The sequence below is a fragment of the Engystomops pustulosus genome, chromosome 6, assembly GCF_040894005.1.
Source record: "Engystomops pustulosus chromosome 6, aEngPut4.maternal, whole genome shotgun sequence".
NCBI classification, from domain to species: Eukaryota; Metazoa; Chordata; class Amphibia; order Anura; family Leptodactylidae; genus Engystomops; species Engystomops pustulosus.
Window position 1 is genome coordinate 143,501,200 of NC_092416.1, and position 19,290 is coordinate 143,520,489.

The 19,290-nt window shown below is 40.1% G+C and overlaps 1 protein-coding gene across 8 annotated transcripts in view; it reads left to right on the top strand.

Moving 5' to 3' along the window:
- CACNB1 (calcium voltage-gated channel auxiliary subunit beta 1) overlaps positions 1-19,290 on the top strand; it is a 66,815-nt gene that overhangs the window by 25,836 nt on the left and 21,689 nt on the right. For 4 of the 8 annotated variants that reach the window (XM_072111526.1, XM_072111532.1, XM_072111528.1 and 1 more), the window contains 7 exons: positions 9,850-9,969; positions 10,050-10,172; positions 11,037-11,173; positions 11,642-11,715; positions 12,304-12,458; positions 14,489-14,569; positions 16,953-17,011. In XM_072111526.1, the coding sequence (XP_071967627.1) occupies positions 9,850-9,969; positions 10,050-10,172; positions 11,037-11,173; positions 11,642-11,715; positions 12,304-12,458; positions 14,489-14,569; positions 16,953-17,011 (749 nt within the window). Of the gene's footprint in view, positions 1-9,364; positions 9,642-9,849; positions 9,970-10,049; positions 10,173-11,036; positions 11,174-11,641; positions 11,716-12,303; positions 12,459-14,291; positions 14,312-14,488; positions 14,570-16,952; positions 17,012-19,290 lie in introns of those variants that run through there. The other 4 variants (XM_072111529.1, XM_072111534.1, XM_072111531.1 and 1 more) reach the window with 3 other exon arrangements.

The window sequence follows — 19,290 nt, forward strand, 5'->3', positions numbered from 1 at the left end:
GGACATAATAGTGCTTCCTGGTGTGTGTAGGGGTTAAAGGGGTATTCCCATTTCAACAAGTACATATTGTTGTTTGTATAATGAAAAGTTAATACATTTTCCCTTATACTTTCTGTATCAATTCATCATGGTTTTCTAGATCTCTGCTTGCTGTCATGCTATATAAAGCTTCCATGTTTACTGCCTGTGGACTGAAATCTGACCATGGTCACACAGGTGCACGTGCACCTGTGTGATCATGATCAGATTACTGGCTATTGGAAGTAACATAGAAGCTTTCTATAGTAGGACACCAAGCAGAGATCCAGCAAACAGTGAGGAATTGATGCAGAAAGTATAAGGGAAAATTGGATAATGTTTTATTATACACACAATAATATATATATATATATACAATAACATTTGCTGAAATGGGAATACGCTTTAAGAGTAACAAAGTCAATGTTTTGGAGTGGTCATCACAAATTTATGGGCAAAGCTGAATAGGCAGGTGCAAGCAGGCGAGTAGTTACAGTAGTTCTGTCAGGAGGAATGGGCCCAAATTTCTACCAACTATTTTGAGAAGCTTGTGGAAGAATGTCCAAAATGTTTTACCCAAGTCATACAGTTTAAAGAGGACCTGTCACCCATAAAAAAGGCACTAGGACCTGCTTACTTTAGCACTATCTAGTGCTATCCCAGATGCAGCAGTGTTACACTGCTAGCGTTATTGGAACCCTCCGATAACGCTAGCAGACACTGCCGTGCTGTACAATAGATCCGGTGTATTCATGATGGGGTGGTCCGAGGTGCTGTTTCTCCCCCGGATTACCCCTCCCACTCCATAGGCCGGGGGTGACTGCCAGGCTTCATGTGGCTGTGAGTTTGGTCTGGCATTCCTATTGTACAGCGAGGCAGTGTCTTTAACACTGCTACATCTGGGATAGTGCTCGGAGCTGCTTACTTTAGCGGCCTAGTGCCTTTTTATGGGTGACAAGCCGTCTTTAACCCTTTAAGGATTTGGCCCTTTTTTGTTTTTTCATTTCCATTATTCACTCCCCACAATCAAAAATCTTTTTTTTTTTTTCTTACACTTAAAGAGCTGTGTGACGGCTTGTTTTCTGCGTAATAAATTGCACTTTATGGGGGCAGTATATATTCTTCCATGCCGTGTACTGGGAAGTGGGAGAAAAATTAAAAATGTAGTGAAATTGGTGAAAAAACGCATTTGCGCCGTTTTCTTGTGGGCTTGGATTTTACGGCTTTCACTGTACGCCCCAAATCACATGTCTACTTTATTCTTTGGGTTGGTGCGATAACGGTGATAACTAATTTATATAGGTTTTTTAATGTTCTCATACAAAAATGATAACCTGTACAAATTTTTTTTTTTTTTTAGATTTTGCCATCTTCTGGTGATAATAACTTTTTTATACTTAGGTGTACGGAGATGTGGGTGGTGTAATTTTTTGCGACTTTTGATGAAGTTTTCAATGCTAGCATTTTTAGGGCTGAACGACCTTCTGATCACTTTTTATTGAATTTGTTTTTATTTTTCAAAATGGCAAAAAAGTGACATTTTCAAATTCGGGCGCTATTTTCCGTTACAGGGTTAAACACAGTGAAAAACAGTTATTATATTTTGATAGATTGGACATTTTTGGACGCGGCGATACCTAATGTGTTGTGATTTTTAACTGTTTATTTATATTTATATCAGTTCTAGGGAAAGGGGGGGTGATCTGAATTTTTAGGGTTTTTTATTATAATTTTTTTTTTTAACTTTTTTTTATTTGTACTATTTTTCAGACCCCTAGGGTACTTTAACCCTTGGTTATCTGATTGATCCTACCATATATTGCTATATATTAGCACATAGTAATGAATGGGTTGAATCCAGACAGCCTCGGATATTCGTAAGACCCGAGGCTGTCATGGCAACCAATTGCTGCTCCCTGATGACGTCACGGGGAGTGACGATCTCCAACAAGATGGCGGCTCCCATGCGCCGCCATCTTTTTGAAGCTTTGCAAGCAGTGATGTGCGGGTTAGCACCCTTGATCGGTGCTAGCAACAATCGGTAAGTCTTTGCTGCCAGATGTATGTAAACTTTGACTACAAATAGTAATAAAAATTCTCTTTCTCTCATTATTCTGGCATTTGGAAAATGTAAAATTTTTTGGACATCCTAACAGACCTAAAACAGGAAAGTTTTATTCTGATTTCATGTCTCATCAGTGAGAAAAAAAACATGTATATGTGTCTTTTTATATAAGTATAAGCTCTTATTTTTTGCTGCCCCTCTCCCAGCCGTGACTAGAAAAATATTAATTCCCGGACAACTCCTTTGAAACAGAAAAGTAGTAAAGCATTGTTCAGAGCAGTAAGGATAGAATGTAACAAAATCACACTCATCGGTGCATCCAGGGTCGGCTCCAGGTTTTAGTAGGCCCCTGGGCGACAGAACCTCAGTGGGCCCCTTTGCAGTGAAATCACATGGCGGCATTAAAAATTCAGAAGCTAAAACAGCCTCCTGTTCCCTAAAATATTCCCTAGTTTATCATCCCAAATAGCCCCCTCATGGTTATTTTATATACAGCCCCCTCACACCCTATGGATTCATTAGATTTCACCCCCATGGATTCTTTGTGTACAGCTTTATGTGGACCCCCCAGGAGCCCTGGCACTTGCCTGGGTATGCCTAGTGCTGGCGCCAGCCCTGAGAGCATCCTTCGCTGTTCTTACTGACAGAGGATGGTGCTGAAGCCTGGGCATAGATGTTACAAAGATATAATTACAATGTCAAAACGTAAGCTTACACAAATATGTAACCGAGATAAGTTTTTCCGAACTCCACTTTTCCAGCCGATAGTAGACAGTCTTTTAATTTGGAATTGGCCCATGTTTTATCTCTCTTTTAATGTTCAAAATTGTGGCATGTTTGATTGTAAGCATCAGAAATGTTCCCACTATGGGAGTGCCTCTCGATCTGTAATACTCAGCACAGGTTTTCCTTAACAAATATCGATGGATTATCTTTAAAATCTACCATCAGAACACTTTGCTCATAGATCCAGGCACAGTGACTATAGTAATCTTATATTTATTATCCCTCTCCTCCTTCCCTCAAAAATTAACTTTTAAAATGATTAGCCTGAAGGGTTACCTGGGGTGTTACCAGAGACACACCGTGCTGCACCTTCACAGGCTGTTGGGCTGTCTCACTTTGAATCCTGCTCTCTCAGCACTCCCCCTTCCTATGTAGCAGAGGAAGTTTCAGCACACAGTAGGAGTAAGGGAATGCACACTGTTACAGCCGGTGAATCTACAGCACAGAGTTCCGGTAACACCCCCTGGAACCCTCTTGGCTCATTAGCATAATTATAAAAGTTGATTTTTAGAAGGGAGGCGGCCATTGATAACAAATATTAGCACAGACACAGTGAGTAAGTCTCCATGGTTTATCTTTCTTGATTTTGATGGTAGATTCCCTTTAAGGATAATTTACAGGCTGACTGGTCCAATCCCGATCTTTGCCTGCTGTTTACAGTGATCATTGCTCCTGAACGAGGACAAACAAATTGTAAACCCCCTGTCAGCATTTGTCTGTAACACATTGCCCTTTTTTACCCAGAATACTGCATTTCCCGACAAACAATACTTTTATTAGCTTATGAAAGATGCAATACCAATTGTTTTTAATTTAGCCATTTACTTTGTTTCATTGAGTTGAGATATATCAGCAGTGTCTGAGAGCGGAACTGTTCTAGTTATCCATGGTAACCAATCAGAGCTCAGCTTTCATTTTACAGACAGCTGTGGGAAAACTGATAAATCTTCCCCAAAAACTTTTTCATACATTATGGAAACATAATAAAAAACATATAAAAACCATTTTCCCATTCTCATCTTTCACAAGACCTAATTTTCTGCAGTCATGGGCTCATATGAGTTTATTTTTTGCAAAACATGTAAAATTTTTCAATGACATCATTTTAGAGGTAAAATAAGAAAAAGGTTAAAATGGATTCACTTTTTCCTGGGAGGTGGGATTAAAAAAGCAATTCAGCCGCTTATTTTTTAATAAGAAGTTATGTGCAGCTTACAATACAACATAACTATACCAAATATTTAGATTTTTTTACTACTATTTCAGAAAAAGAAGACTGTTTGAGAAAAAAAGTTTTTGGTGTATTTTGACATCTATAACTTTTCAAATTCTTCATTAAAAAAGCTTTACAATGGCTTGTTTTTTTTGTGGGGTTACATGAACTTTTGTCTGGATTTTTGAATTCTATCCAACTTTTATTATTTATGGGGAGAGAATAGAAGGAAAACAGCAATTTTATATTTTATTATCTTGTTTGTGTCTGTATATGGCAAACCCAGAGGCCATTGTTTCCGGTGCTTTAATTTCTCTCTCCGCTCAGGACAGATGTAACAAGAGCTTGGTTGTATTTAACAATCGGCTCCCTGCTGCTGGGCAGTACCTGTGCGATTATCAGGATGAGCATATTCGCTCTGTGTTAAAGGGGTTGTCCGAGACCTTAAAATACATATGTGGCTGGGAGGGGGCTGCTAAAAAACTAAACATTTACTTACCTCTGCGGTTCCTTCTTGTGTCCCATGCTGCTGTCTCTCCTGTCCATTCCCTGTTTACAGGGGTACGGAAGCTCTGTCGAGAACAGGAGAACTGCAGGAGCTGGTAAGCAATGAAATCATAGGAAATGGGGAGCATCGAAACATAGGAAGCTGGTGAAAAGGAAGGGAACTAGTGAAGTGGTGGAAGAAGAAGAGAAAGGTGCTTATCAGGAGTAGGACTAGCAGTTGTGTGGAGACTGCCTGGAGAAGGGGTGGCTGTGCGTTGGAGATTGCTGGTATTGGGGTGTTGTCTTCAGCAGATGGTGGTATAACAATGTTCTGTGGATACTGGTGGCAGCAAATAGGGGAATAAGGAGAATTGTGGAAGAAGTAAAATGTTCAGGGGGGTAGGAAGAGAACAGTTTTGGTAATTTATGTTCATCTTTATGGAGCTGGCCACTTTTCTTCGCGTTTTCTGGGGAGTAGGATATTGGTTAAGTTACCAAAATACAGCTATTAAAAGTTCTGCTCTGCTTAATTGAAATTTAATGTGAAGACCCTGCTTTAGAAATGGCTTGTATCTCATGAGTAAGCTATTCCTGTCCATAAAATGGAAGGGAATGGAGGGTTATGTGATCCTAACGCAGGTCCTGACCAATCCACGTTCCAGGACCTTATAATTGTATTCATTAACATTATCATAAGGTCCAGGCAAGGTAGATTGTTAATGGACATTTAGGATCACATAACCCTCTATCTACTACCATTTTAGACAGGTAAAGTTTTAAAAATTATTGTTATAAGTTCCTCTAGGTCACCTGAACTTCTGATCCCATAGATAATAGATAATTCACTGTAGTATGTCTGTATATAATAATAATTCTTTATTTATATTCTTTATTATATTATGTTTGTATTATATTATATTTATATAGGGCCTACAGATTACGCAGCGCTGCGCAAAGCTAGCCAAATTGGTATAATTATCACCTGGAGAATATGAAAGAAATGCATACTGAAATGTGTAGGTAAATTGAAGGTAGTGATAATTCCCATTTTAAGCATTATACAATGATCCCTTGTTTGTGGCTCATCTGTTATTAACATGTGAGCAACATGTGTCACATATCACAATGCAGTAATTCCTAGCTTTTAATATAAAATAAAATCTTTGCCATATGGACAGATTTAAATAAAATAAATAACCATGGTTTCTGGATGTAAATCAGGATTTACCGTACTTGATTTCCTGTAAAATTTTGTTAAAATTTCAGACCTATACAGACCTATGCTGCCTCCATGGATTGCTTCCCATATTGGAAATGAGTCGGCATCATGAAACAAGGGGTGTCAGCTGTAACGAACAGCTGACATCCTAGTGTAACACCCACAGTCAGAGTGAGCTTTGATGGTTGATGTTCAACCTTTAAGATTCTGCAGTCGGCGCAACTGCAGCATTTAAATGCCTCCTCCCACGATAGCAAGCTCCCCCCCAGCCCCACTTTTGAGCAAGCGCCAATCTTTGCAGTGGCAGCCCTGATCCAATCAGGACCCCAGGGCTGTCCACAGTCAAAGCATGTTAGATCCTGTCATACAGGCACAGTTAAAGTTTTAAAAATTATTGTTATAAGTTCCTCTAGGTCACCTGAACTTCTGATCCCATAGATAATAGATAATTCACTGTAGTATGTCTGTATATAATAATAATAATTCTTTATTTATATTCTTTATTATATTATATTTATATTATATTATATTTGTATAGGGCCTACAGATTACCCAGCGCTGCGCAAAGCTAGCCAAATTGGAATTTGTTGTTAGATCCTGTCATACAGGCACTGTGTCAGCCTATACATCAGTGATTATACCCTACAACACATCAGTCATATCGGATGGTTGCTTGTTCGTGTTCCATAGTGGAAGTAAAAAAGTTTTAAAAAAAAGTTTTTCAAAAATATTAAATCAATAAATGTATAAAAAAGCCCCAAAGCCCTGTTATAAATAAAAGTCACATATAATGTGAAAAAACATTGAAATTCACCACACATTCCCTACACATATGGTATCGCCGCATCCGTAACGACTTATACAATAAAACTGTATCATTATTCCATGTACACTGTAAAAGAAAAGGCAACAATTGATTTTGGTAATTGATAATTACCTATCTCGTCTACAAAAAATAAGTGAAAAACATATCTACTCCAGAATGATACTGATGTAAAGTGCATTTTCCACACGGAGGGTGCGCCAGATCATTGAAGACTGTGCACCGGTCTTCAGTAGTCTGGCTCACTCTGCACATTAGTGAACCAAACTGCAGGTAGTGCAGTGTGCCTCACTAAAGATAAATCATTAATTTGGTTATTTATTCTGCAAAATTTGTTAAACGTAAGAAACAATGTAGTAACATATCTCTGTAATCGTACTGACCCATTAAATAAAGATAACATGTTAATTAGGCTCTATGGCAAACACCAAAAAGGAAGTCAAAAGTAATTTACATTATTTATGTTTTTACTACCACCCTCCCCAAAAAGTAATCCTTAGAGCGTAGCCACCACAAAATTGTTTCTGAAATAGTTCTGAAAAATGTATCTCATCCCACAAAAAATAAGTCCCCACATGACCATTTTAATGGAAAAAGTTATTTTTTATAGATTACTAAAAACCATTACATCCATTACAAGGAAAAGATTAGATCCTTCAAAATTTCACCTCCATTTTGTTTCACTTGCTATGAATCTCTAAAAGGGGTTTACAAGCTTTGTAAAAGCTGTTTTTTCTAATAGTTTGAGGGGTGCAGATTTGAAGATGGAGTGATGTATAGGGGTCTCTAATATTATATAATGCAAAGCTCATTTAAAACAAAAATGATCCCTAAAAAAGTCACTTCTGAAATCTCCTTGAAAATGATAAAAACATATGCATCATGTTAGTTAGTTTTGCCATCCAAATAAGTTACTATATATCTGAAAAGGAGATAATGTAGAATTCTGAATTCTGTAGAATTCTGAATAATTTGTTTAACTTTTTAATTTTCATTTTTTTAAATAAATAAATTTCGATACACATCAACCGAAACATACCAAAGACATGAAGTAAGACTTGGCATGAATAAAATCTCAAAATCACTTTGGGAAGTTAAAGTGTTCAAAAGTTATAACTATATAAATCAACGCAAGTCAGATTAGAAAAAAAGAGGCTGGGCCTTAACAAACAAACTGGCTACATTCTAAAAGCGGTTAAGAAGTTAGTCTCACATGTCATGAGTATAACAAGGTCAAATTGTTATGATATGTAAAGTGGTTCCAAACATATCTTCATTTAAAGAAGAGAATTGTCAAAATTGACCAAGACATATATTTTTGCATATTTTACTTTTCCAAATAGGTTGGCTAGTTTTATGCTTTCTCTGATAAAATTGACTTGCTGTCTGCTGGATTCCTTCATGCTAGTTAGGGACAGGTGTCAGATTACATAGAATCTCTATGCAGAGGGGAGGGTGAGCCATTACAACAGCAGCAGCAGAGTCACAGCAGCAGCAGCAGAGTCACAGCAGCTAGGTATTCAATCATCAGCTCTGAGAAGATTGAAATGTTCAGCTAAAATATTTACAAATTGAAGATGACAAGTAACCTTATTCCTCATTTACTCATCGAACTACTCATTTATATGAAGTTTGTTGATAAGTGAGGTACACTTTTTGTGTGATGTCTCACGTGCAGAGAGGGTGCAGTCTGAACCGGTTTTCAAAGCAGGTTTGGAAGCTTAAGGAAAGTGATGACAGTGCTGTTTTTGCTTTAAAATCAGTTGTCTAATTCTGAGATATCCTCATGTCTTTACATTACGCATTTCATAACTCGTCCTCTCTGTTCTCCGTAATGGCTGAACGTTAGAGCTATCAGTTCCTCACAGTAGACTGGGCATCTAAACACTAGGGAACACCTAGAAGACACGTGGTGCCCACAAGACCCCCCTTCTTTGTGTCTCTGATACTGAGAATGTACACACATTCTGTTTATGCAGGTTTCCAGGTCATCTAACTAGCATTGCCATCAGTTTTGCAGGTTCAAAAATGCTTACTTGCTCCCTTGTATACGGTGTAGCGTTTGGGGCAGATGTTGGGCGAAGCAATTGTCTGATAAATTGGATTTTAATGTTCTCAATTCTTATTGTACCAAGAAATAAACCAGAGCCAGAGGTTGTGGGCACCAGCTAGTCTCCCTCTCCTAGAAATAAACATGCATGCTTGGGCCAGTTGACTGCATGTTATGGGATGGGCCAATGTCATCTTACTTTTATGGCCAGCTGAGAGGCACATAGTCCTATTATATTTCCATAATATGCCTCCAATAACTGCAGAGGGATACAGTGTGCCTCAGATTTTATTGGGGACCAATATGAAAACTAAAATGATACATGTATTATATAGATATGTTCCCTTAAATATATCCATAAACCAAAATTTTGATCACGTCCTAAACGCTTTTGGTGTCATTTAGGTTTATTGAAATCTGATTTACTAGAATTACTGGGTGTGGTTGTTTGTGCATTTCGGAGGTGGGATCTGAGGCCTGATAGTAATGAATAAGGAGGGTCTTGTCGGATAGTAAAATTAGTTGTAGTGGAAGTCACTGGGCTTTGGGAGCAGACACATGTTTTTATCAATCATTGTGTCAGCTTCTTTACTGTGCTGGGCTGTGTCTCTGGCTTCCAAAGCTGCCACCTGTCCCTAACTTCTCCATGGAGAAGCCTGTCACTGCCACTCTGACCTCACTGGGGGTGGGACTGGCAGTCGGAAGAGCAACTTAGGATAGAGGATAGGAAGTGTTTCTGTAACTCTATGTTTCTTTGTGTAAATTTGTGAGTATCTTCAGAATGGACTTGTCTAGAACTTACTAGCTAACTTGTGACTTTGTGCGTGGGTGGTTGTCATTTTACTGGGGCTCATATGGCCACTTGTAATTGACTCCGTGACTGTTTTTGGTCAGCAAACCTATCATAGATTGAACTGAGCAAGAAGAATCCTGCCATAGGGCTGTCAGGGAGAAATGTATGAATACGGCTTTGATAATGAGGTAAGTATAGTACAAACTGCTATTTGTTTGTTCTAGTCTTGTATGATCAATGTGTTCCTTGCTAAGATCATTCCTTCTAGGTCCTCTTAATACTCTACTGTCTTCTCTGTCGCTCTCCAGAGGTTCATTACAGGCCTCATTTAAGGGGGCTGCTGTTTCACATGTATCTGTCCATTTTGGTAATTCAAGTGTTAATCTCTTCATCCAGGGGTCAGCAGAGTCCTACACTAGTCGTCCATCAGATTCAGATGTGTCCCTCGAAGAAGATAGAGAGGCTTTACGAAAAGAGGCAGAACGCCATGCTCTAGCACAACTGGAAAAGGCAAAGGTAAAACTATAAAGGAGAGAAGTGATGCTATCTCTTGCACAGTGGTGTTTTATTAACCAGAGTCTCATATCCCCTCATAGACCAAGCCTGTGGCCTTTGCAGTACGGACGAATGTAGGATATAACCCGGCTCCAGGAGATGATGCTCCAGTGCAGGGGATGTCCATCAACTTTGATCCCAAAGATTTCCTTCACATCAAGGAGGTATGGATGGCAAGATGAAAACAGCCAGATTCTGATTGATCATCTAATGTAATATACTGTATTTCATATCAGACTAGGAGCTAAGCTTTTCTTTATCCAGGGTAACAGTTCAGATCAATTTACTAACTCTGCATATTGGAGATCCTTAGACACCTAGTCCCTGTTGTCCTACCAGCGTATCATTTATAGCATAGTTTAGTATAGTTCTTATTTTAGATTCAATTACACATGTATTTTCATTGTCACATTATAACGGTGTGATGTGTATTGAGCTCCTAATGTGGAAATCTCTGGACCCTGAAGTTCATACACTATAGTGCAAACCTCTTCATGTATATCCCTTTGTGCAGTACTGAATGAAAAACATGTTACTCCCTTTCTGTATTATAAACCTCTCACCACCTCCTCAAACCTCACCTTATTGAGGGGGATTTATCAAGGAGCGTACAATCCTTGATTTAGTTCTTGTCACATTTGCATGAATTGTGAATTCTTTTATATGCAAAGAGTTGGAGTTGATAGTAAAAGGTTTAACATGTAGTCCATTGTCTGAACGCATCTATACTGCTAATGAGCATATTTTATAAAGAAATTCAAATACATTTATAATACATAGAACTGATCCATAGTACATTACTACGGAAAATATATGTGTAATATATGTAATAAATCACCTATTTTCACACTGGCTATACCGCGATACCTGAATATTAGGGGTTCATTATTTTGTGTCAATTCTTATGTTGTCACATTATCACATATTTTGTTAAGTTAGGATTGTTTCTGTGTGACCTCCAAACCCATTACCTAAGTACAATAGGCATTGATACATGTTATAAGGTTTCTTATCATCACCATTTCTAGAAATATAATAATGACTGGTGGATCGGGCGAGCGGTGAGGGAGGGCTGTGAAGTTGGATTCATCCCCTCTCCTGTGAAGTTGGAACATATGAGAATGCTACAGGAACAGAAGATGCGACAGAGCCGGCTCAGTACTAGGTGAATACTATGGGGCAGATTTATCCTAGTTTTTTGGTTGCATTTTAGTGACTTTTGGGGTGCAATTTGTTGTGCCTATTTCCAGCAGTTCACTGCGTGGCAGTAATCCTGGTTTGCACCTAATTTATGTTTGTATTTCTCCTGCTTCCAGATGTTTGCGCCTAAAAGGGCGCAAATAATTGCACAAAAACACGCCAGTCTCGCAATGGAATGAGTTTGTGCCTAATAAGTCTTTAAAAAAATCTGCATTTGTCAAAGAGCCAAAAGGACAAAGGCAAATGAGGGGCAAAAAATAGACTCACAAAATGTGCAAAAAAAGCTCAAACAAGGGGGAAATAAGATAAATGACCCCCGATGTGTTCGTACACAGAAGTGTTAATTGTGGTGTCTAATATGGTAGGGACTGTTTTGATTGAGTGTACATTGTTTGTAATTTTTTCCAAATTTTTCCCTTTTTTTTTTTTTTAGTAAATCTATTGGGAATTCTAACAGTTTAGGTGATGTTGGTGGTGGTACACGTAGACCAACCCCTCCGGCGACAGGTAAGAAATAGTCACTGACAAACTATTCCAACCAGTCAGAACCACTCATTTACCACTTTGCTTTACAGATCAGAATTTACAGGTCTGATAGTAACTTATCTCCTCAAAAAGATCAGACAGCTAAAACCTATCTGTTCAATCTTTTATCTTCCCTGAACTTTGCCACAAGGAGCCCCCATAAATATTAGACGGTTAGGTGGTCCTTCTGGAATTGGTGGGTTCAGGCAATACATATCTAGTGTGCATGGTCAGTTTACAGTCAGATGGGCATGATAGCTGTCAACCGGACATCTTGGGTTAACAAAGGCCAATGATAAAAGTACAAGGTTAGTCCGTAGCATTTATTGGGTTACATGCCATTCTCCTCTTTCACAACTATATTTAACATTCTTTTTCTACGTCTTTGTCTCCCGATCCCATTACCCAGAATTCTCGTCCTGTTTACCTGCTTTTTCTTTTTTGGTTTCTTTCCTTTCTTCACTTCTTCAGTGTTAGCAATACATTCTGTCACTGTCTTCTTTATATTTCTCATCCCTGTATCCCACCTCTTTCTCTCCTGCACACATTTCCCCTTCTGTTCATCTTCAGGTCCCTTGGAAAGCCATTTAGTATATGATGTAGATGCTGTTGATTTAGAATATGATGAGACAGAGACTCAGCCTGTCCAGCCAACACCCCACAACAGCACAGGAAGCGTAACAACCCCCCCATCTGCTACCAAACGTGTCCCTTTCTTTAAGAAGGTAACTAGTTGCATACCTATTGTTACCACTAACCCCAGCCTTCCATCAGAGTGTGCTGCTTGGTCAGGGCGCTCTAATACAGGGTTGTGCATATTTGATAACCTTAAGCCTGTGTTTGCAGAGTGGTATTAAACAGAAAGTGTAACTCGCATCTGGGTATGCTTGTATATGTGGGTGAAAACCGATTCTACTTTGCAGAAATCTATGTAAAGTGGTGTTTAGTGTGAAATGCAGTAACAACGTCAGCTTACAATGTATAATCTTTGCTTTTATTCTTATGTATCATCATACCATATCCGGTTACTACATCGGGTACACGTGTCTAAAATGTAAAGGTGTAGCGGTAAATTTAGCAGAGCTATCAAAGGACACAGCACGCTGACTGGTCAAATATAATAACAGTGATGCAGAAAAGCAGGAAACCCTGACTACCCTCAATTATATATGTAGATCTCCAAAGGGGTTGAAGCTAGAAAGCTGGGGCAGGGGATTGATAATTGTCCGCTATTGTTTAATGATCTGTAATATGGGTATGTCATCCCTGTGTCTACACCATACACCATCCAAGAAGCCTTTTTGGCTTACTTTTAGCTATGTCACCATCCCCTCCCCCCAGTGTATCCTGGTCTTTATATGCCTTCCCCGCCTGACATAGTTAGTAGTATATTGCCTGTTTACAGATGGTTTATACAGCAAAGACTATGATCGCTATCCCCAATTGGAGGAATCTCTGATGATGGACCATTAACTTTCAAACGCTGTTAGCTTGACGTTCGGACTAAGGGAAATAAAAACAGAGGAGCAACTAACAAGGCCCACTGCCAACCGGCAACAAAATGCTAACTAAACCAAAAAGAAGTTAGTGCTCTACTCCAATTTGCATATCGCTGTGCTATATTAAATCACAAGTTCACACTCATTGAACTTAAAAGTTAGCTGAAGACTCCCCTATGTAGAGATTGTGGGAGCCTCCACTGTCCTAAGGAAGCCTTAAAGGGATTGTCCAAAGTTTATAATTTAGGACTTAAAAATAGGGTATAGGGAACAAGCTTATTTGTGTAAATCCGACTGTTTGGAGCATCCCATCCCTGTGGATATGGGATAACTTAGACATTTGGGGCAACCCCTCTCAGTATTTTAATGGCTTACAGGCTTGCTGATCACATGTCTAATACAGGCTGGCTGGCTCAGACTTGTGTGCTACCTTTGCCACATTTTAGAAGATCATTGAAGCGGAAGGAATATATATATTTATAATTTTGGACTGAAGTGTTTTTTGGACTTTTGCTTCTTTTTTTTCCTTTTTGTCTTCTACTTTACTGTGGTGGTTTTAGAGTTAATCTATTGTTTTCTCTTTGTAAAAATGCCATATACCTCAATACAGTAACAATAAAAGAACTGGACAACATAAAATAATCAGAAAACCATATTCAAAATTGTTATTTCAAGGGGGGAAAGCAATGATAGGTATAGGTAGGTCAGTCCATTTACCTGAATTGCTCAGCTGCAATGCCAAACACAGTGACATTTTTGTGCATAGACACATATTTCAGATTAGGGCTGACCTGTAAAAGCAGGCAATCATATAGTTGTAATCTGTGTGTTAGTCTTTACATGATATCCCGGTTGTGATGCTTGTTCTTCATATGCATGTTCTGTGATAACTGCAATAACCCGCATGGTTTCTTTTCTTTCCTCACCTTTTTCACCCTCTTCTTATCTTCTGACTATCCACCAATCTGTCTCCCCGCCCCTCTCTTTATCTAAACCCCTTCATTTTTTAACATTTCTATTACACCCATCATCCTCTTCTCATGTTTTCCTGCCAAATAGCCAAACAGAGGCAGAAGTCAGTAAGTAATTGTATTTGTTCACATGTCTAGTTTTGGTGTTTGTTGTGTCAATTTCTTAAATCCTGCATGCGGGGAAGTGTCCGTGGACAGTAGATTCGGATTATTACACTTGCATGGTACTTGGTGCATGAAGATATGTGGCGGCAGAAGAGGTATGACCTGGTCTTTCTCTTACAGACTGAACATATCCCTCCATATGATGTGGTTCCATCAATGAGGCCAATCATTTTAGTTGGACCTTCACTAAAAGGATATGAGGTACATGAACTACGAATCCTCTCCTTAGATATCAGCGTAAGCCCTTAGTGGGGAAGGGTTTGTCCCATACTCCCTTTTCCTTTCTGCAATCTCTATAAGCCGTATAGTAACAACCACTTGCCGTGCCTGTATGGTTTTCATGCTTTTACGTATATGTTATGTAGCTTGGAAGGTATACAAGATAAGTAAACCAAACAATTTGGTCTTAATTTGGCTTTACACATTAAATGAGCAGTGGCTGAACCCACTTATTATTCTTTATTGGAAGATGATAATGGAAAAAGAATTGGGCAGTATGGATTTCCACATGGCCTACTGTCCTCAGGTGAAATCGGTAAACATAGACTGCAGGAAATAGGATAGGAAAGGAATTGTGAATATGTGAAAGCAAAAATAAGACATTGTTATAGGATGTGCACAAGTATAGTCCATAGAGGCCTTTACAAGATCATGTAGAACTAAATTCTTATTCCAGTTATGCGTAATAGTTTACTTTTTTTTTTTTTCACTTAAAAACCACTTAGTTTTGGCCTTAAAGCCTACCTGAAACCATGAAAATGCAGTGTAGTCTGCTGGCAGCACCTTATACAGCAGAAGGAGCTAAGCAGATTGTATGCATGGTCCTATCTGTAGGCAGCATGTTGTAAAGAGGAAGAAGTTGAGCAGATAGTGTACATTGTCCTATCTGCAGGCTGCTTTTTATATAGCAGAAGGATAAAAACACATTGGGGGGACATGGATCTTTATTTCTGCGTCTTTTTTTCTTTCATATTTGCAACCTTTGATGTTTTTGGGACTTTTCACCTCGACTTTTGCTGTTGTTTTTTCAAGTACATCTTTGCCTGCACATTGTACAGTGCACGTTATGTATCACTGTTTCCCAGATGTTCCATGTGACTTTTCACTTATGTGTCACTTTTTTTGCTTATTTTTGCGGCTTTTTAGACGCAAATCTGCACTGGGTCCAGGGCAGTTGCAGAGGAAGGATTTTTTTCATTTTAATATGTTTAAATGTTTAAAATTTTGCACATAAACCTGTAGTACATTGAAAGTTTCCCCTATTTTTAAATTTATCAATTTTTGCATTCACATTTTATTGAAATGTATCGCTTACTTCTAAGGGTGTGGTCACATGTGGCATTTACACATGCGTTTTCACAACAGTGGGAAGATCAGATTTACCTAATTACATTACTGTGAACATGGCGTTTACAAAATGCATGCGTCAATGCAATGTTAACACATATGTTAACACTGTGCTAACAATGTATTTGTTAACACTATATTGTTAACAAATGCATTTTGTAATTAGGCACATCTCCTCTTCTCATCTGTTGTGATGCCTTTGAAAATGCATGCGTTACTGCCACGTGTGACCACAGCCTCATAAGTCATCATCTCCCTGGAGTGTGGCTAGAGAGCTTAAAAATGCAGGCCTTGGCAGTCAATTGAAAAATTACAGTAGTGTCCACTCCTGCAGATAACCCCCTGACATGGCTTGTGTCCATGTGGATTTGCCAAAAGTTAGTAAAACTAAACATGTATCACAAGAAAAAAGACATGATCATTCATAAGGCGCAAAAAAGACCAACCAAAAGTCTCAATTATAAACCAAAAACTAAGCTACATGTCCTCCATTGTTCATAGTGTCCTACCTGCAAGTAGCAAGATCCAAAGCTATATATTAAATTTTGGGGAACATTTACTAAGGGACCGCAGACCACATTTCCGTCTGGTGTCCCGACGATTTCCGTTTTGCGTCGCATATAACAGGGGTTTTTGTCACACGCGATCGGATTTGTGTTGCAATCGCATCGGCTTTCATGCGACACAAATCGGGGGGGGGGGGGGGTTGCAGGCCGTCGGACGATCCAACGGATTCAACCGTGGGATTTAACTTTAGAATTGTGTCGCATATAATGCACTTACATACATCGGGAAGAAGAAGGTGAACTCCAGCGGACCTCAGCGGGGAAGCAACACATGCAGGATATTGGGCGCACGATCTTAGTGAATCGCGGCACAGTGCATTCTCGTCGGGGATCGCACCTCAGGGATTGCGCAGGGACCAGTAAGTAAATGTGCCCCATTGTGTCCTATCTGCAGCCAGCATGCCATAGAGAAGAAGTAGCTGTGTACACACACGTATCCTGCATGCAATTCAAATACAGATATAGGACAGCAAACTAAATCTTCTACTTCTTTTCATTCTTGTGTTGCTATCTTGTTCAGGCTTTCTATTTGTCTACAGCGTGTCATTTGTTTCTTTCTTGTTCATATTTAGGCAGTTGTGTTTCTATTCTATTCATTTTATGTCAGTGTTATTCCTTCTGTTTGGTGTATCTAGTCTGCGCTTCTCCAACATTCCTTTGTGTGTCCACAGGTCACAGATATGATGCAGAAAGCTTTGTTTGACTTCTTGAAGCATCGCTTTGATGGAAGGTACAACCATTGCATGTTGATTTGTGAATAAGAGTCTATAAACAAATAAATCTCAGATATGGAATTTTGGTAGAGCTAATGAATTAAACAGGAAATGGTTAAAAAGAGGAAATTGAATGCTTTGCACTGTAGATCAATGTCTGTAATGTATTTTTATTCTGATATAACTACAACATATTAGATAATCTTTTTTATAATTAAAGAGGACCTGTCACCCCTGAAAAATACCTCCACCAAATATGTTCCCCCTAATCCTGTCTCCAGCCCCTTTATATTTGTTCAATTTTTATTAAAATTTGTGTGTGCAAACTTAGTTTTAATCGATCCGACCTCTTACCAAATAAGAGGTCGGATGGTCGTACAGGTCCCCTAGCAGTCGGCCGTATCCATGAGGGGGCCGCCTGACATACCCCCACCATGCCCCTGTCAGTCAGGAACCTGTAAGAATCGCCAACAGCAGCGCATGTATTGCGCAATCGCTGTCGGCTCATTGCGATGTGGCGCACTGACAGAGGCTGTGCCGCGCTAATTCACAGCACCGGTTGAATGTTCGCCCGGCGCTGTGAATAAGCCCCTCTGCGTCCTCTTTAAACCATTAGGGAACTGATACTTTGTAGCATCGTTCCATTGTTGAATATCTACAAGTTGTCAGTAAACCAAATTATGATTACCGTATATACTCGAGTATAAGCCGACCCGAGTATAAGCCGAGACCCCTAATTTTACCACAAAAAAATGGGAAAACCTATTGACTCGAGTATAAGCCGAGGGTGGGAAATGCATTGGTCACAGACCCCCCAGTATATAGCCAGCCAGCCCCCAGTAGTATACAGCCCAGCCAGCCCCCAGTAGTATACAGCCCAGCCAGCCCCCAGTAGTATACAGCACAGCCAGCCCCCAGTAGTATACAGCACAGCCTGCCCCCAGTAGTATACAGCACAGCCTGCCCCCAGTAGTATACAGCACAGCCTGCCCCCAGTAGAATACAGCACAGCCTGCCCCTAGTAGTATACAGCACAGCCAGCCCCTAGTAGTATACAGCACAGCCAGCCCCCAGTAGTATACAGCACAGCCTGCCCCCAGTAGTATACAGCACAGCCTGCCCCCAGTAGTATACAGCACAGCCTGCCCCCAGTAGTATACAGCACAGCCTGCCCCCAGTAGTATACAGCACAGCCTGCCCCCAGTAGTATACAGCACAGCCTGCCCCCAGTAGTATACAGCACAGCCAGCCCCCAGTAGTATACAGCCCAGCCAGCCCCCAGTAGTATACAGCACAGCCTGCCCCCAGTAGTATACAGCACAGCCTGCCCCCAGTAGTATACAGCACAGCCTGCCCCCAGTAGTATACAGCACAGCCAGCCCCCAGTAGTATACAGCACAGCCTGCCCCCAGTAGTATACAGCACAGCCTGCCCCCAGTAGTATACAGCACAGCCTGCCCCCAGTATTATACAGCACAGCCTGCCCCCAGTAGTATAGAGCCGTGCCCCCAGTAGTATACAGCACAGCCGTGCCCCCAGTAGTATAGAGCCGTGCCCCCAGCAGAATAAAAAAATAAAGTTATATACTCACCGTGCGTCCCGATGCGCAGCGCTGCTCCCCCGATGTCATCGCGGCTCCTATTCTTGCTTCAGCTTGCTGGGCGCCGTCTTGTTCTTCTCGCGGGCGGCGCCTAGTATGACGCGCCGCTGCTGACGTCATACTAGGCGCCGCCCGCAAGAAGAGCATGGCGGCGCCCAGAACGCTGAAGGAAGAAGAACAGCCGGGAAGCCAGAAAAGGAGCCGCGATGACATCGGGGGAGCAGCGCTGCGCATCGGGGCCACCGGAGGGTGAGTATATAAGTTTATTATTTTTTTAGTCAAAAAGTATTGAGTATTGACTCGTGTATAAGCCGAGGGGACGTTTTTCAGCACATTTTTTGTGCTGAAAAACTCGGCTTATACACGAGTATATACGGTAATTTCTTTCAAATAATAAAAAAAAAAAAAAAAAAATACTCTGTCCAGGAACCAGGTTTTCCCTGGGTCCTCCGGTTTCCTCCCACACTCCAAAACATACTGGTAGATTGATTAGATTGTGAGCCCTATTTGGCAAACTCTGTGCAGTAATCTGTGTGTGCTATATAAATAAAGGAATCAATAATAATTAATTAATTATAAAAAAGAAATACAGAAAAAGTCAAATATAGCATATATACGTACACTGGAACATTTTGTACATGGGTTATCTTTGGCTCAGCCAGACTTCCTAAGTGGTATATACTCTGTTCCCATAGG